Source organism: Postia placenta (assembly GCF_002117355.1).
Source record: "Postia placenta MAD-698-R-SB12 unplaced genomic scaffold POSPLAscaffold_7, whole genome shotgun sequence".
Classification (NCBI taxonomy): domain Eukaryota; kingdom Fungi; phylum Basidiomycota; class Agaricomycetes; order Polyporales; family Adustoporiaceae; genus Rhodonia; species Rhodonia placenta.
The window spans coordinates 39,847-55,753 of record NW_020169838.1 but is presented as its reverse complement, the minus strand read 5'-3'; the positions used below and the strand labels follow the sequence as shown (position 1 = coordinate 55,753).

The window sequence follows — 15,907 nt, the reverse complement described above, 5'->3', positions numbered from 1 at the left end:
GCCATCCCAACGTGAGAGCGTCGGGTCGACCAGAGTTTGTATCGAAGGAATCCGAAGAGATGCTCCCGCTACCTTGGTAGAGGAATGGTACCAAGATCAGTAAGCTCATACATGAAGGCGAATCAGTCGACGTGCCTGCAGTCCCTCGTCCAGCCAAGAATTAGCAGCATCCGGCACGTTGAAGAGCCCTAGATATCCTCGCGTGCTGCGATAGTCCGTGCGCCGAAACGGGCGCGCTGGCGGATAACGACCTCCTAGTATGCAGACTGCCTGTTCGACATGGCACGAGGGCGCTGCACATGCCCGTGATGAAGGGCAGAGATGATGCCCCAGATCTCGAGAGTTGACATTTATGTTGTTCTTATCGGACCACATCAGGAGGACTTGCCGTTGGTGCTGTGTTGATCGATCAATGTCTCAATCACACTGCGTGATCAGCAATACATACTACAAGTGTGGCGTCGTCAGACCTCGCCTCCTTCAGGTCGGCAAGGGCATCAAGACGGGAATTCAGGCGTAATTATTGATCAAACCCGCAATCGGCACGACACTGACGATGATGTGTGAGTGTAAATGCGAGTCTATAGGTGGCCTCGCTCACGGCACGTTCGGGATAGTTTGCACTGCGACGCTCGAGGCTGTGACGGCGAGACGGCGAACCGTGAGAACGAAACATGACCAAATGAGGTATCACACGTGGACAGTAAGGTGTAGATATTGCCGGGAGAAAGCTCGAGCGTCTCTCGCCCCGAAAAATGTGGCAGGAATCGCCGAATTGCATAACGTGCTGCATAGATTTGGGAAAGCATCCTGGCTAACCTCCAGTTGTGGATTAGCCAAATGCCACTAGGCGATGCTGGTTGCTTCACACTCGTGACCCGTATATCAGTACGTCTTATAGTTTGCGCAGCTATAGTTGTTCGGCGTGGTACATCATCGCAACAAAGCACAATAAATTTCGATGCACTCCAATGACCGCGATTCATCGTGCGACCTTACATTCGTCGTTCACAGAATCTCCATGAAGGCGGGATAGAGGAGCAGATATAAGTTGTCACAATGTCAGAACTGTTGGATAGCTGCTCCGAGTAGTAGATGGTCGTGTAGCTCAATGGGTCATACCTCGTGGGCACTAGTGTGGCCTTCAGTGAGAGCAGACATCCAGATTTTAGGATGGATATGATGGTCTCTTGATGACACATTACTGACCTCCGGTCTTGAGCGCGGTGCTTAGGCGGCCCTTGACCTGCTGCGCGAGGCTCGGTGGAATGATACGTGCCACATGCGCTTCGTTGACATTGTCAATCCTCCGCGTGCGCGCCCCGGGGTGGAGTGATAGTACGTCAACAATCGTCAAAGTGTCTCGGCATACACCCAAAGACAATCGCAGTGTACCGAAGAGAAGGGATCTAGTCGACGACGAGATACGCGAATTGATCTGCGTTTGCTTTGCATTCGTTGAGGTGCATGGGCGCAACGGGCCTCTCGCATTATATGACGGAGACATAATGAGCGAAAGCGTGGGTGGAACAGTGGTCTCTGTGGCACGCATGATCAGTGGCATTATACTCTCATCATGTAATGCGTGCCTTCTACAGGGAACAGTGATGATTCGCACCCTTTGTTCTGTCGAAGGCATGGAGTTCTGCATCGAGACAGCACAGTCTTGTCACCAAACGAGACAAGCAGTGGATTGAACAGTCCTGCGCAGCGAGAGCCGTCGTCCACCGTCACGAACTTTATAGTTGGGGACATTGGGGAAGGCATGCAGGACGGCAGACACCTCATCCCTGCAGTCCGATAGACATAGATCGATGACGCTCGACCATGCCATCAAACAGCTCAAGCGCGCTCTATGCTAGACTATGTCCGCTGCGGGATTAGCCAAATACACACAGTGATAGCGCTGCTAGCAGTTGTTATTACACGGAGACGTACAATTTCGCAGCCTTGCACACTCATTTACATTATTGCGTCACCTTGAACCCGAAGATACGCTTCTTCTGCCCCAGTGCCTCTCGACGCGACTTGGAGTTCGGATCAAAGTAGGGCTTCTCACCCAATGAAACAACACGATCGCCCTCTCGGTGGTCGTCGTAGTCGCGTGTGACTAAAGCAGCTATATCAGGGTGGCGCTCCGTGACGCGTGTTGGTGTAACCACTCACCGTTGTGGAACGACGCGGAGTTGGCCCATATCGCAACGTCATTCCTGCGCGTTAGACGGCAGTCTGTCAGTCACCAAGATGATCCAGGCATCGCTGACGCTTACTTGTTCCACTTGAAGCGTACTTGAAGATCGTGGTTGTCGCTGACCAGTCTGAAGAGGTAGTCGAGCGTAGCGTCGGACTCATCCTTCGTCAGCTCCAGAATCCGGCGGGTGAAGCTATACAGACAGCTCTCAGTCGCAAGCACTCGGATATTGCCTACGCAGCAACTCACTTCTTGTTCACGAATAATGCCTTCCATCCCGTCACAGGATTCGTGCGGATCACAGGGTGCACAGTGCGCAAGTCTGTGCCGACGTTCTCAGGGTTGCCACGCGGGCCCTCGTGGAGCGTTTGTCCCTGTCTATCTCAGGTATCAGCTCATCTGGACAACACACATGTCTCAGACGCGCTCACCTCTCAACGTAGCTTTTGAAGAATGTCGCCTCGTGTACGGCCGTCAGGCCCTCGAGGTGCTTCGCCAATGCGGGGCTCAGCCGATCGTACGCCTCGTATCCGCTCGCCCAGAGGGTATCGCCTCCGGTCTCCGGCAAGGTGTGAATCTTCAGAATGGCGAAATCCGAGGGGACCGGCTCGAACGTGATGCTAGGCGGCGTCAGGGGCCCGTTCCGCGTGCACGACAAATCACTCACTCTGAGTGCCATTCTTTCGTGGCGAATTGCGATACATTGAGATCCTCCTCGAGCTCTATTTGTCTATAGCCAGTGTTAGTAAGCACATTCGTTGTTGTTCGGACCGAGCGGACACTGACTTGTGGTGCGCTGATGTAATAACCTGAGTATCAGGACCAAACTCATCCTTCTCCTGGGTGGCTACCGTCGGGTGAATGTGCAGTCCCGACTCCTTTGGCCGGCCTGACAGGACGCCCAGCTTGGTCCCGAGCTGTTACGGCCGTTCAAGCCCCGCTGCTGCAGATAGGCAGGCAGTTTACTGGAACGTACCACTTTCTGCTGCTCGAGGTCAATGTCCTGGTTTCTGAAGAACACAACGTTCCGCTGCGATACTATAACCCAGATTAGTCAACCGAGCGCATCAGCCAGACACGCTACAGACGCTCACCAATGATCGCAAGCTCCCTGATCAGCTCATCTGCGTTCTCCGCTTTGAGCAGATCCGTCAACTGCACGTTCGAGTACTCGCGCCCGATGACAGGCGTGAGTTCGGCGAACTCGTACTTGTCGAGAGCTCCTGTCGGCTTTAGAGGGTCGGTCGATGCGCGCACCGAGAGTCTGGAGAACGTCTCCGTGAGAGTGGCAGTTGCAGTGTTCGACATCGTTGTGAGCGCTCGGAATGTGTGGTGTGTCGATCGAAGCGATCTTGTGAGAACAGACTATGTTTATATCGTCTCAGGTCAACAGTATCACCACCACGTCTAGATGCCGCGGACATCACGAATCTTGAAGGGTGTACGCATCAACTAGGCACGGCCCCGTTATCTATGGCACAATAGCCCGCTCGAATGTCGTTGAACGAGACGTAGACCGCGGCGACCCAATGATCATTCGATGCTCGTGTTGTCTACACCGGGCCGGAATGGGGCGGTGGTCGACTGCGCGGCTTGGGCAGTGAGCTTCACGACTCGCCCGGGCCAGATGTTGCGGTGTGTTCCAAAATCACGTCTTCGCGGCGTCAGATTGCATTACTTCCAAGCAATGAACATAGAGGCTGAAACCCGATCGATGACATATGAGTTCAGGGAGAACGCTATCGCGATGCGTAATCTGCCGATAGCATGTTGAGCTTCGTGCTTGTGAGCCCAAAGTCTATAGTGCGGGCAACCTAGAGGCCACCTGTTTTGTGCAAACTTTCTGTGGCATTCAAATTTCCCCCGGATACTTATCCCTTTAGTAGAAATGCCCTAAATCATGCTAGGACCAATCCTACTAAACGGATTTTCATGAAAGTCGAAATTGCCCAAGATGGCCGCTTGAAATTGGCAACATCACGTGCACATGTCTATACTTGGTAAGTATTACATAATATACTTCCTAAAGCGGTATCTAAGCATCAAAAAGACGAGCCAGGGTTTCGGGAATACGTCTGTGGGATGTGTATTGTCTGGAGCTGAACTGATTCACCAGTTACTGTGTGTCTCAAGCCCTGATCAACAGGCATATATTCATCCCCCACACTGAATGGTGTTCCCGATGATGGATGGTCTCGGTGTCGACAGAAGCACAAACCTCCAATAAGTTAGCCTCGAGGGCTTGCAATATATAATGATAGTTCTCATGCAAGTATCGCTTCATTGCACCCCAGAACAACTCAATAAAATTGAGCCCGAAATGGAATTTTGGCAATAAAATGCACAACATGTCTCTTGACTTGAGTCTCATCGAGCTGAAGGTTCTTCTAACAAAATGACTCATGGTCAAACACAGCTGTGGCACTGCTGTATCCCGATAAGTAAGTAGTATGCTATACTCTATACGATATATTACCCCATGGCCACGGGCGCTTATTGGTGAACAACTGCCCGACCGATTTGGCCACTGCACATTTTAGGTGGTGACTAAGCGGTGCGCACCATAAGTCTTGGAAGACAGGCCCGACATGCGCACCACATCAGAAGTTCAAGACGCCCAGCACCATGTCATCTCCTGAAGACTATTGTTCCCTCGTTCCATCCAGCCAGGATACATATAAGTCGATGTGAAGCAAAGCATGGAGATTGCATGTGTTGATAGATACTTCTGTTGTTCAGGGCCCGGCTCGGGCCCAAAGCCCTACTTTGGGCCGCACTTTTGGCCACCGGGCCTGGCTTCATAGTCAATCCAAGCCTGCACACTAGGCTCCGTGGCCTCTTGAAGGTCTTTCGAGGACTTGTGTTGAGCTATATGCGCCTCAGCCAAGCAGGGTTCGGCGGGCTTGGGCCTCAAAGCCCGATTGTGAACATCACTACTTCTGAAGGCAAATTACTTCCGCTGAAGAGGTCCGGCCAGGAATAATGTTTGTCATTATTTGGCCCCTGCGGCTCTCGATCTCCGCTGTACCACTTCCCCTATTGCGCCTTCTACTACCCGTGGCACGTCGGACTATTCTCTAATGTCTCTGTGTCCTGTCTGCGTTGCGCCAAACCTGCCTCCTTGTAGGTTGTCTGATCGTGATCGCAAAACTCCGTCCGCGTCAGTCTGAGCAGTGAGCAATGTATGCATCACGTTCTGTAACGCATGCGTACGTGCTTTATTCCCAACGCCCTCAGGCTGATTCGTCCATGCTAACGTGCCTGGTGAAACCTGATTCACTCGGCACCTCAAATCACGCTTTGAGACACACGATGCGCTAATTCTCTCTGTCGTTGTGCTCAGGGCCCGCCCTTCCTGCGAAGCGTCAGGCGGTTGCCTCGGGGGCATGGCTACAACCCTTGCGGAGATGCATGCTTGATGACATGCCAAGATGTCTTCAATGCATGCGAGATCTCTTCTCACACCGTACTTTTCCCCAGCTACGAATTCTCCGATTTGTCAAACATATGTGAAGTGCTCCTAAATGTTCGTCGAGATTGAGACAAGGGCGACGCGAAAATCTTCGTGAAGTGGCCAAAGAATTAACTGTATGTCTCATCTGTCTTCAGTCCACCATGAGCATTCTAATCCCCTCGTTATCGTGTCTAGAGCTTTGTATCAACGCCTCGCTACGGGTTTTCTCTTGCGGCTCCTTCCGGTCGGCGTATCTCTGACAACTGGCTACTCAAGAAATGTGGGCACATTTGCGTCCCTGGTCGTTGAGCAGACGCCACTGTTGCGTTATGTTTCTGTCGGACCTGGTACTGTGATGCGTCGTTCGCACACAGCTCCAGAACGCTCATTCATTGGCAAGAGTTGGCTATGGAAGACCGAATGCATAGGATGCACCAAATGCTTACCTTGTTCGCTTCCTACTACTCTCTATCCACGAAGGAAGATAGGCGTCATCGCATCCCTACAGTGCACAGGGTACTGACGCATATAAGTGTCAGCTCTGCAAGTGACGTGTTTAGTGTACAATTGTCCCTGCTCGCACTGTATTTTTCACGCGCTCGAACGTGGTTTACTCCATGTATCAGACATTCCTGACTGGTCTGGCCTGCAGCGCGTCCCGCCAACTTAGAATCTCTACAGGTACTTATCGTGAATCGATGTGGCCGTATTGTGATCTATAATCGACGGGGATCCGGAGTTCCTGATCGGAGCTCATACCTTCCTTCCTTTCTTCTCGGCCCGAAGATGCATCGTCAACGGCCCCCGACCATTGGGCCATTTGAGACACTATTCTGCTCGACGACATCGGAACGGGTTCTTATGCCATAGATAACGGCACCCCTGACTGCTTGACGCACTCGCCGTGAGATATTTCGCTATGTCTGAGATACTGAGCTCTTCATTTAAGAGTGCGTTCGTCCCGCCGTTTTGTTGATCTCCACACTGACAGGATCGAGCGTACATCGCAACAATGTCCAGCACTGCCACTACCACTCTCACTGGGACCTTTTCGAAGCTCTCGGTACGCGCCTCTACCGAGCCATTGAATCCAACAGGCGCACTCGACAAATACGACTTCGTTGACGTCACGCCCGTCATCGGGCGCGAATACCCGAATGTGCAGTTGACCGATCTGCTAAATGCAGAGAATGCAGACGAGCTGATCAGAGAGCTGGCGATAACCGGTGAGTACATACGAAGCTAAAGTAGCTATCGCGTGTTTCTGACACGCTGAGTATAGTATCACAGCGGAATGTGGTATTCTTCCGAAACCAGAACATTGACATTGAGCAGCAGAAGAAGGCATGTCCAGTTCTGTCTCTTCACTGTGCGTGGGCTAACTATCGTGTCGGGCACAGCTAGGAAACAAGCTTGGCATCCTATCAGGTCGTCCGAAGGAGTCAGGGTTGCACATTCATCCGACTGTGACAACACAAGCGAAGGTTGACTCCGGTCCCGAGATTCATGTCATCACCTCGGCGAAGAACAAGTCAGTGTATCTTCACCTCACGTAGAACAGCGACTCACCATGCGATGCTGTTACTACAGGCGACTAGAACACCAGAATGATTTCGATGTGTCACAGCTCGCATCTAGGGAGTGGCACTCAGAGTGAGTGCATATCGTTCAGTGACACAGATCAGCGCATCTGATCATCTGCATGTCACGCTCAGCATCACGTTTGAGCCCGTGCCCTCAGACTTTGCTATCCTGAAGATCCATACGCTGCCGGAGACTGGTGGTGACACTGTCTGGGCAAGTGGATACGAGGCGTACGACCGCCTGAGCCCTGCGCTGGCAAAGCATCTCGAAGGCCTGACGGCAATTCATGAGGCATCGAAGTTCAAGCGTTATGTCGAGTCGTAAGTACCCGCCAGTGCGATGATTGGGACCTCTCATGCGGACTGCATTATAGACATGGGAAGACGCTTTATGATGGCGAGCGGGGAAACCCAGAGAATGTGGGAGCAGACTTGCGAGCTGTCCACCCCGTCATCCGCACCAACCCTATAACTGGCTGGAAGGCGCTGTTCGTCAACAAGAAGTGAGTGGCTTGCCAGCGTCGATCCGAACTCTGCAGCTGATTGAATAAAACAGCTTCACTCGCCGGATACTCGAGCTTACCAAGGACGAATCTGATGCTACGCTCGACTATCTATTCAAGTTGGTGAACGACAACCATGATTTGCAAGTTCGCTTCAAGTGGAACAAGTCAGTCTCAAGCTCTGGTATCCGAATTGCCGTTTACTCACAGACACCACTCTTCTCACAGAAACGACGTTGCTATCTGGGCCAATTCTGCTACGTTCCACAACGGTATGTGGTAGGGTAGAATCGTAACGTAGACTTGGGCGCTGATGTGACAACCGCAGTGACTCGTGACTACGACGACCTGCGGGAGGGTGACCGGGTGGTTTCACTCGGCGAGAGGCCATACTATGATCCGAACTCCAAGTCACGACGGGATGCACTCGGACAAAAGAAGCGCATCTTCGGGTTTCAGGTTACCCAGTGAAATGATCAATCTTCCGTAGATAAACTGCTGTACCATACTCGTAGCGAGTGCTCTTTTTGAGCGCGAGATGTGCTCGAATCTGATCTAAGAGCTGCTCGCGCACTTCATTAAGGCTGCCAGGGGACTACTACACATATCATACGTGTGCATCGACTATCAAAATTGTCGATCAGTCGGTTCAAGGAAAGGCGTTAAGCTTAGATGGGAGACGTACCTATTTGACGTTTATTATCGCTCACCATGAGCGGCAATATGAGCGCCTATTCCACCTTTGCGGCAGGAAGGTTCCTCCGTGGCGGATACAGTTCGCGCAGATCATGATGTCGACCCGAGTATGCTTGCGAGAGCCGCCTATGCATCAAGTGATCCTGTACACACCCATATAGCAAGCACCAAGTGCGCGCAGTATCATGCAGGTCGATGGGGAAGCTTGGACCCACCATATGCATAATTGGCACAGCTACGATATAGAGCGTACATGGTGGTGTGAAGCGTTCTCTCCTATTTCGAATACGGAGTTCCTTACCCACCTATCCATAGTTGTCATGCATGATTGGAAGTTATTCAAAGCATAAGCTGACCTTTCCTTCCGAATTGTGCGACAGTGCTCGTCAGAAAGCGTGCGGAGCTTAAAAACCAACAAAGCGCTGGGTCCACTCACAATCGTCCGCGACTCAAAGTGCTTTGCCCTCCATTATCTCTCGCTCCTCCATCCACACTCACAACTACCATCATGCCCTTTCATATCCTACGAGAACTCGAAGCTCACCTCAAGGACGCTTCATTCGGCGCGAAAGACACTGCCGTCTTCGTGAACACCAATGAGGTTGTCGCCACTTCCAATAATCGCGACCTGCCCTTCGCAGCCGCAATTGCAAAATTTGGCTACTCCGTCGCCATCAAAGCGAGGACCCAAGCAGTGGAAATCGTTCTGTCGCATCTGTAAGCAATTGTACCGCGCCTCGTATTATTGATTGTAGGGCTTATGGGGGCCTTCAGTTTTGTGGCCCGTGAGCTTGGCCCTTGCGACATCTCTACTCCTATTGTGGAGTCCTTCGATACCCTACACGAAGCTTTTGCATATGGGGCTGCCGTAGTGGTATATAATGCTCACCTCCTGCGCTTGCCACAAATGCTGACCTGTGGCCTAGCGCGAGGACAAGGTGCTTGTCGTCTGGTCGGACAAGAAGGAGGACGTCGTAAAGGAATTCCGCCACACGGAGCATCGGCTACAGCACCGCACTGGACTATGCACCTGTGGCGCCATACCACGACGTCCCTTACTCGATGTAGCAAATTGCGGCGAACCAGTTGCTTCATCGTCAGGTGCGTCAGTCTATCATTCGTAGGATATTGGCTCTCTAACGTCTGTACGTGAAGCGCACCCTGCATCCGGCGTATACGACGGATTGTTCGACATAGCGCTGCAGAAGCGTTTGTCAGACAAGACGCCGAGCGTATGTACAATCTCTCACATATGGAGTCCTGTAGCTCACGTTGAACACTGATTCAGCCTTCCAAGCTCGCAGTTTGCGAGTCGACGACATACCCTGCGCTACCGTGGAGTGCACCTTCAAACATCTCCGAGTAAGTGTCGCAACATCGCCTCACCCTTGTTCTTCCTCCTGACAAGCTCATCTGACAGACGTATAATGGGTGAGGACGATCTAGAGATCGTACCAAGCCGTACCTCAGGCAAGAATCCCGCGCGGACCACACATTCGTCCAAGCGGAAAAGGACTCACGTAGAGGCTCTCGGGGCCACTACTGTACCGCTTAGACAATCTTCTACTCCCAACCCACGGCCTCTTGTGTCAAGCCGTCAATTCGCCGGTCCCAAGAACCCGCAACGGAAATCTACTGCCTCTCTGAGTAGCACATCGGCGGGCGGTGCGTGATCGTCTCGTCCTCCATGTAATACTACAAGAACCCACATGTACAACAGTCTTTTCCGGCCCACACGTGATGGACAAGGATCAAATCACCGCGACACACAATGAGGCCGCTCCTGACGAGGACGTGGATTCTGATAATGGAATCGATGACAACGACGAGTACATTGACGGCCCTACGACTCGGAAAAGGACAAAGCGTACGTGTCCTGTGCGTAACGCAGGCCCATTAAATGCTCGCTCCGATCTGGCATCGTGCGCGCAGACCGGAAGGATGTTATCCTCGAAACCAGGCACTCCGGGGAAGGGCAATCAGCATGAGGTACCTCTTGCCGGAGTGTCACCACAGACAACGGAAGAAGGGTGGACCTCGCCCCCAAGGTTCACGGCAACTGAAAAAGGAAAGGGGCGTGCCGTCGACTCTCCCGACGATGACGGTGGTGCTGAGCCTGGGCCATCACCGCACAAGAGGATGGAGCGCACACAGTCCACCAGGAAGGCAAAGCGGAAGGTGAACGACCACGATAACGATCCCTACGCAGACGCCGCGGACCAAAGGCGATTAAAGAAGCAAAAACAGGCGTCAATGACGTCTGCATCAGGGAGCATGACGCGCTACACATGCACATATCCCGGCTGCCAAAAGACATATGGGCGCGAGAAGGACATGGTGCGTCATCGCAAGACCCATGGTGCGCCGACCAACTTCTGCGAGTGGTGCGGGAAAGGCTTTGGTCGGGTCGACGTGCTGCGACGGCATTGCAGAGAGATACACGAGGATCATCAGGGAGAGCAGGATGCAGCCGTTACTAAGGATGGTGACGACGACAAAGTGGATGAGAAGGAGGGGAGCAGCTGGGAGAAGAGTGAAGAAGACTCGCCCGAAGACCAAGACACCGACGGTTGGGATGACGGCAATTGAGCAGGAGACTTATGACCTGATACCCTACGGTGCCGTCTCTTTTACAACGCCCCGCTCTATTGTTTCGCGGCCTCTTTTTGTTCGTTTTGCGCCCCCCTCTGGCCTCTACGCAACTTCTCGAAAGGACCCTTGGACAACGTGATGAGAATCAGATATCAGCATAGCCTGGTAGCACTTGATACCTACCGTAGTGCCCTCACGCGTCATTCCTACGTGCTTGGTATTGACTTCTGCCGTTTTCCTTGGAATGAATCGGCATCTACGCTTCATTTGTTGCATCTACTGTGCCGAACGCTTGCTTCCAAGCAGACTAGCATCGACTAGGGCAGAATATCGAGGTATGTACAACCACATAATGCTGGAAACTCACTTACAAAGTGAAGGGCACGATGGAATCCCGGAGGCCTCAGGTCGTCGAACAACTCAGCGGTCGTCTTGAAGGGCGAAGGTCTCTATCGTGCAATTACACCAGACCACACGCGTGCAGACAGGTGCTTCCAGAGTTTGGTGTATGAGAGCTTGGATACATCGCGCACCGCGACCAAGCGCGCTCTGTGCAATGTTGAGCAACGTCGTCAAAACGGATGACACTACATGCAGCAGCCCTTGTTGCCCAACGTAGCTAACGATCAGAATGTCCTGTATGTTCCAAGTGGGACAGGAGTTCAATCGCGGTGAAGGATACGCAAACTCGCAGGCGAGAGTCATTGGTCTTTATAATACAATCGAGGCAGTACATATGGACGAACCTGATGCGACCTCCTTCAGCGTAACTCTGTAATGCGGACTTCCTGTGTGAGCGAGGTATGTTGTGCTCTTGAAAGGTCGATTTGTCCAGCAATAACGATCGATTGGCGACAAACTTTCTAAAGAAAGACTGACAGAGACTCATAAACAAGCTGGGCAGTACTTTTGACTTAGAGCAACGGTCTGCTACTTGTTCACGTGGGTATAGACGCCGATAGTCGTCGGGCCGCGCGTCCGGGGAGCCCCGCATGCCTCCTTTCCTGTATCTTCCGAACATTCATTGCTCTAGCCTCTGCCTCCAGCCAGAGTTCAGCATCGACAAGTGGAGAATATGATTCTTCGTTATTGCGAGATATCTACCCATGAGCTAGTAGCTGGCCACCCAAGTCGATGCACATTTCTACTGTATAGTGACATCGTCCCGAGACGTCGGAATTGAACGTTGGAGGACATCGCAGAACATGGTCAGCCAATTTATGAACCAACGCGATTCAATCAGGTGCGTAATCAACCTTCTGCATGTGGTTTTTAGGATCATGCCTTGTGGTTCATCCAGTGAGTCCTTCATGCAGAACAAGGCAGCGATGCGGTCGTTGACCTGTGACCGCGTCCGCCAGTAAAAGCTAGCGCTCTTGGAACCTGGGTATGACCTTGTGGACGACCGATCGTTTCTTTCGCAAACATACGCTTCATATTCACTAATTGATATCATAGATATCAAACCCTTGCAGCATTGGAAGCATAGAATGTTTCTCTCATTGTCGAGGCACCGCAAACCAGACAGCTGTCTCTATCTAGAACGTGGCTGATCGTGATTTGCCGCCTCCAGAGAACAATGTATGCATGACGCCCTCGAGGAAGCTTATTGGTAATGTGTATATGGTGGCCTTATTTCTCGATGTGCCGCTGCAGATCAGTAGTACTGGTGCTAGTGAGCGGTCCACGTTCACCACGTTCACACGCAATACACACGATATCAGACTCTTGCTCTGGGTGTTGTACCCCCGCGTGTTCAAGCCTCATCCACTTTCCTCCATTAGCCTGGCTTGCCGATACGGTGCGGCACATCAGCGGATGCGCTCATATATCCTGTGGCGCGTTGTGCTGCCGTATTCACTACGTTTCTCTTACAATGGGTCATACGCGATCACACCTGTTAGCTTTTCCTCAGAAGACTCGCCGGAATCAAGTTCAGGTGTCGAATACATATTCAGCGGCTTAATCACAGTTTTAGGAGTTCATAGTGCACCCGTACTAACATCAATCATACTGACCTCGAGAATCCTAGCCCGACGCCACCTTCTTGAAAACCATTATTTCTATGTCCTTGGATGGATATACCGCAGTTGACTCGCATCGTTGCACGACAGTATGTGTGTGTCTTTGCACTTCGGCGACTATGGTGAGCGGCCTGGTGCACATCGAATGTGCCATTTTCTCCTCATGACCTGGACAGGCTACGTCTTGTTACTCTACTGTAAGCATTCCATTGTGCTCTTACTCATTGCGCCGCCAACACTGGCCTCTCAATAGACTAGCGCCAGCTCAAGAGCTGCAACCATTCAGATACAACGCCCTGCTGCCCATGATATCAGGTGTGTTTTCAGATCGTTTCTGTGTTCCTACACTCTGCAACCATTACTGGTGGTCTGCATCATCCAGGTGCTTCGTCCACGACCATTGCTCAAAGCGCATGAGCTGAAATGTCAGAAATCGCTCGACAAGTACACGCGGCTTCGGCTCCTACGCAGGGACTACTTGCAAATGCGTGAACAATTGTCATTCTGCGTCCACGACGATATGGTAAGCTAAGCTACCCTTGTCTCACTACGAGAATGCATTATTTATGGCATGCTATCTGTGGCGAGAGAGGAGCGCTGTTCCGAAAATAGATGAAGATAAATGAACACTGCTAACGACCAAGGACCGAAAACATTAGAGGACGAGGTCGAAATGAACCCAGGCGAGCACGTCCCATCCGAGTTACACGTCCTGTCGCTCACACGCCATCCCAAGCGGTCGTCCTCGCGTTGGTCACGCTACCCTTTATGCCGCCCGGCAGCCATTCTCACGGCTCCTATTACGGCCTTTCCGTTTCTCTTTATCCATTCTTCCCCGCCCTTCTTCCCCGCCCTTCTTCTCGTTCCGCTTGCTGCTCGTCCACCTCCTTGTCCACCTCCTCGTCGCAACCTCTTGAACTGCCGGGTCCTAGTCCACATCCTGGGAACGTTTTCCCACAGTGACTGCATACAGATGCATGCTCGCCGGCGTATGACTCCCATGTGGTATTGCTGAAAGCGAAGCGCGCGGCCGTAGACAGGCTCCGCAATACTAGAGATGTTGGCCCCGTTCCCCGATTGACCTGCTTGTCGACGGCTGTGTCGACTCTGCAGGCGCAGGCAGACTATCAGTCTTTGGAGCCTCCTGCGTCGACTATTACCCTTCCTTCACTCGTGTCCTTAGCACGTGCCTCGCTCCCCTCAACAGTGTTCGATCTTGCAGTTGCGCTATGGTTGTGTCTGCCAATTATGGATGGAGCGGTCTGTCCGCGACAAATGCGTAGTGGCGGAAGGAAGAGGGACAGTGGTGGCGAGGCTGACTTGATGGGCAATCCGGCGTACTATATCCTGCTGCTCGCGCTGGTACGAGGCCTCCCGATGGATCTCCACATATCACTCTTCAATAGCGAGCGAGGTCAGTGTTTGAATCGTCGTGCACAAATTCGCCCGAGCGTCCGCGCCCTGAACCAATCTGTTTTTCCCTTGTTGGCGGCGAAGCATCTGGTATTCAAAGCCTGATATTTGACTAAGATCCGCGTGATGAGGCCGCCCCAGCCCGCCGATGTTATGTTGGGACTCAACTCTATAGGTTGGTGAAGACCGAAGACAACTTGCATCACGTGTGCCTGCGCCTGCCAATTAGGTTTCTATGAACCCTTTGATGTCCTCACAATGAATAGCTTCAAGCATGCAACCACCGAGATTGGGACAGCCCTTTCCTTTTGATGGTCTCTAGTCGTGGTGAGCTACTGGTGCTAAAACACTTCCGATGATCTTGTATGCTGACGACATCATAAGCTTCCTCGCACTGAAGAAGTAAGTCCGTACATGCGACCCGTATACACGTATTGCACTCGCTTGCATTCCAATACAGATAATTGGCATGCAATCCTGCCGTAGGCACTTCTCCTTCATTTGTTGTACTCTGTGGATACAGGCAAAATTTACAAGCTAGTGACTGAAGGCTACCATGGCCTTTCCAACTAGGTCAAGGGTCATTCCGTAACGGAGGCACCTAAGTCCATATTTCGCTCATCAACGGGTATGTTTTGCACTCTTTGATTTTGAGTTCATGACATGTATATCATACCACAGAAATCTGTCTGACGTGACTGGGTCCCGTACGAGAGGGCTCGAGGCGTTCTGAGTCGATAGAGCTGCAAAGGGCTGGACAGATTAGGCCCCTATTGCCGATAAAGAGGATCGATCTGTTCAAAGTCGTTCGCAGTTTGTGTGAATTTGCAGCCGTCTTGAATATCGTGTTGTATATTCCCTCAATTTTCAAGTAGAGGAATCGGTATATCTTCTCTCACTAACTGTACATCCTGTGTTCGATATTTGCACGAGCACTGACGGAAATGTGTGAATCGTGCTTCGGGATATACTATAACTCCAGGGATCTTACTGCGTGAGGTAATTTCAGTATCAATATCAATGTAGTATCTACACCGCTGACTCTCCGAGCTCCAGAGAGGGAACTCAATGAGATCCGCCTCATTTTGCAAGCAGAGGCCAAGCAGGCGTGAAATCGAAGGATGCTAAATTGGAAGATGCTATCTCATTTCCTTGGGAAATGTTTTCCGCATTCTCAATCAATATAGTTGCATTAGGTGCGCACACCTGATTTTCTTTATAGACAGAGCCTCGGCATGTCGTGCATCAAGGGTCGTGTGCTGAGCAGGCATGGTCCTTCGCACATCAAGGGATATGTTCCCGCGGCCGCGTGTGGTGGGAATCTGGGGTATAATGACGTCCATCATATATGGATATGAGCTTGTGCTGATCAATAGGGTCTTGTGAAAATTTACGCATGATCTCCACCGGAGAACACTCAGGGACAGGTTTGGCGTCAGTCTCTAATACTC

The 15,907-nt window shown here is 51.8% G+C and overlaps 3 protein-coding genes across 3 annotated transcripts; 2 read left to right on the top strand and 1 right to left on the bottom strand.

The window, feature by feature from the left end:
* Nucleotides 1-1,967: 1,967 nt before the first annotated feature.
* Nucleotides 1,968-3,499, bottom strand: POSPLADRAFT_1056522 (hypothetical protein; the record flags this gene model as incomplete). The annotated part of the gene is made up of 9 exons (XM_024480792.1): nucleotides 1,968-2,110; nucleotides 2,167-2,210; nucleotides 2,271-2,384; nucleotides 2,441-2,569; nucleotides 2,623-2,811; nucleotides 2,859-2,921; nucleotides 2,978-3,108; nucleotides 3,168-3,229; nucleotides 3,286-3,499. 9 exons carry the CDS (start codon nucleotides 3,497-3,499, stop codon nucleotides 1,968-1,970), a joined length of 1,089 nt encoding a protein of 362 aa, XP_024338722.1.
* Nucleotides 3,500-6,657: 3,158 nt separating this feature from the next.
* Nucleotides 6,658-8,202, top strand: POSPLADRAFT_1143392 (hypothetical protein; the record flags this gene model as incomplete). The annotated part of the gene is made up of 9 exons (XM_024485557.1): nucleotides 6,658-6,871; nucleotides 6,928-6,998; nucleotides 7,046-7,176; nucleotides 7,236-7,298; nucleotides 7,361-7,549; nucleotides 7,603-7,731; nucleotides 7,785-7,898; nucleotides 7,960-8,003; nucleotides 8,060-8,202. The coding sequence occupies 9 exons, from the start codon at nucleotides 6,658-6,660 to the stop codon at nucleotides 8,200-8,202; spliced, it is 1,098 nt and encodes a 365-aa protein (XP_024338721.1).
* Nucleotides 8,203-8,935: 733 nt separating this feature from the next.
* On the top strand, nucleotides 8,936-11,016 carry POSPLADRAFT_1046437 (hypothetical protein; the record flags this gene model as incomplete). Its single annotated transcript, XM_024479030.1, has 8 exons — nucleotides 8,936-9,144; nucleotides 9,202-9,301; nucleotides 9,354-9,528; nucleotides 9,583-9,659; nucleotides 9,716-9,789; nucleotides 9,848-10,092; nucleotides 10,148-10,305; nucleotides 10,360-11,016. The coding sequence occupies 8 exons, from the start codon at nucleotides 8,936-8,938 to the stop codon at nucleotides 11,014-11,016; spliced, it is 1,695 nt and encodes a 564-aa protein (XP_024338720.1).
* Between the last annotated feature and the right edge of the window lie 4,891 nt (nucleotides 11,017-15,907).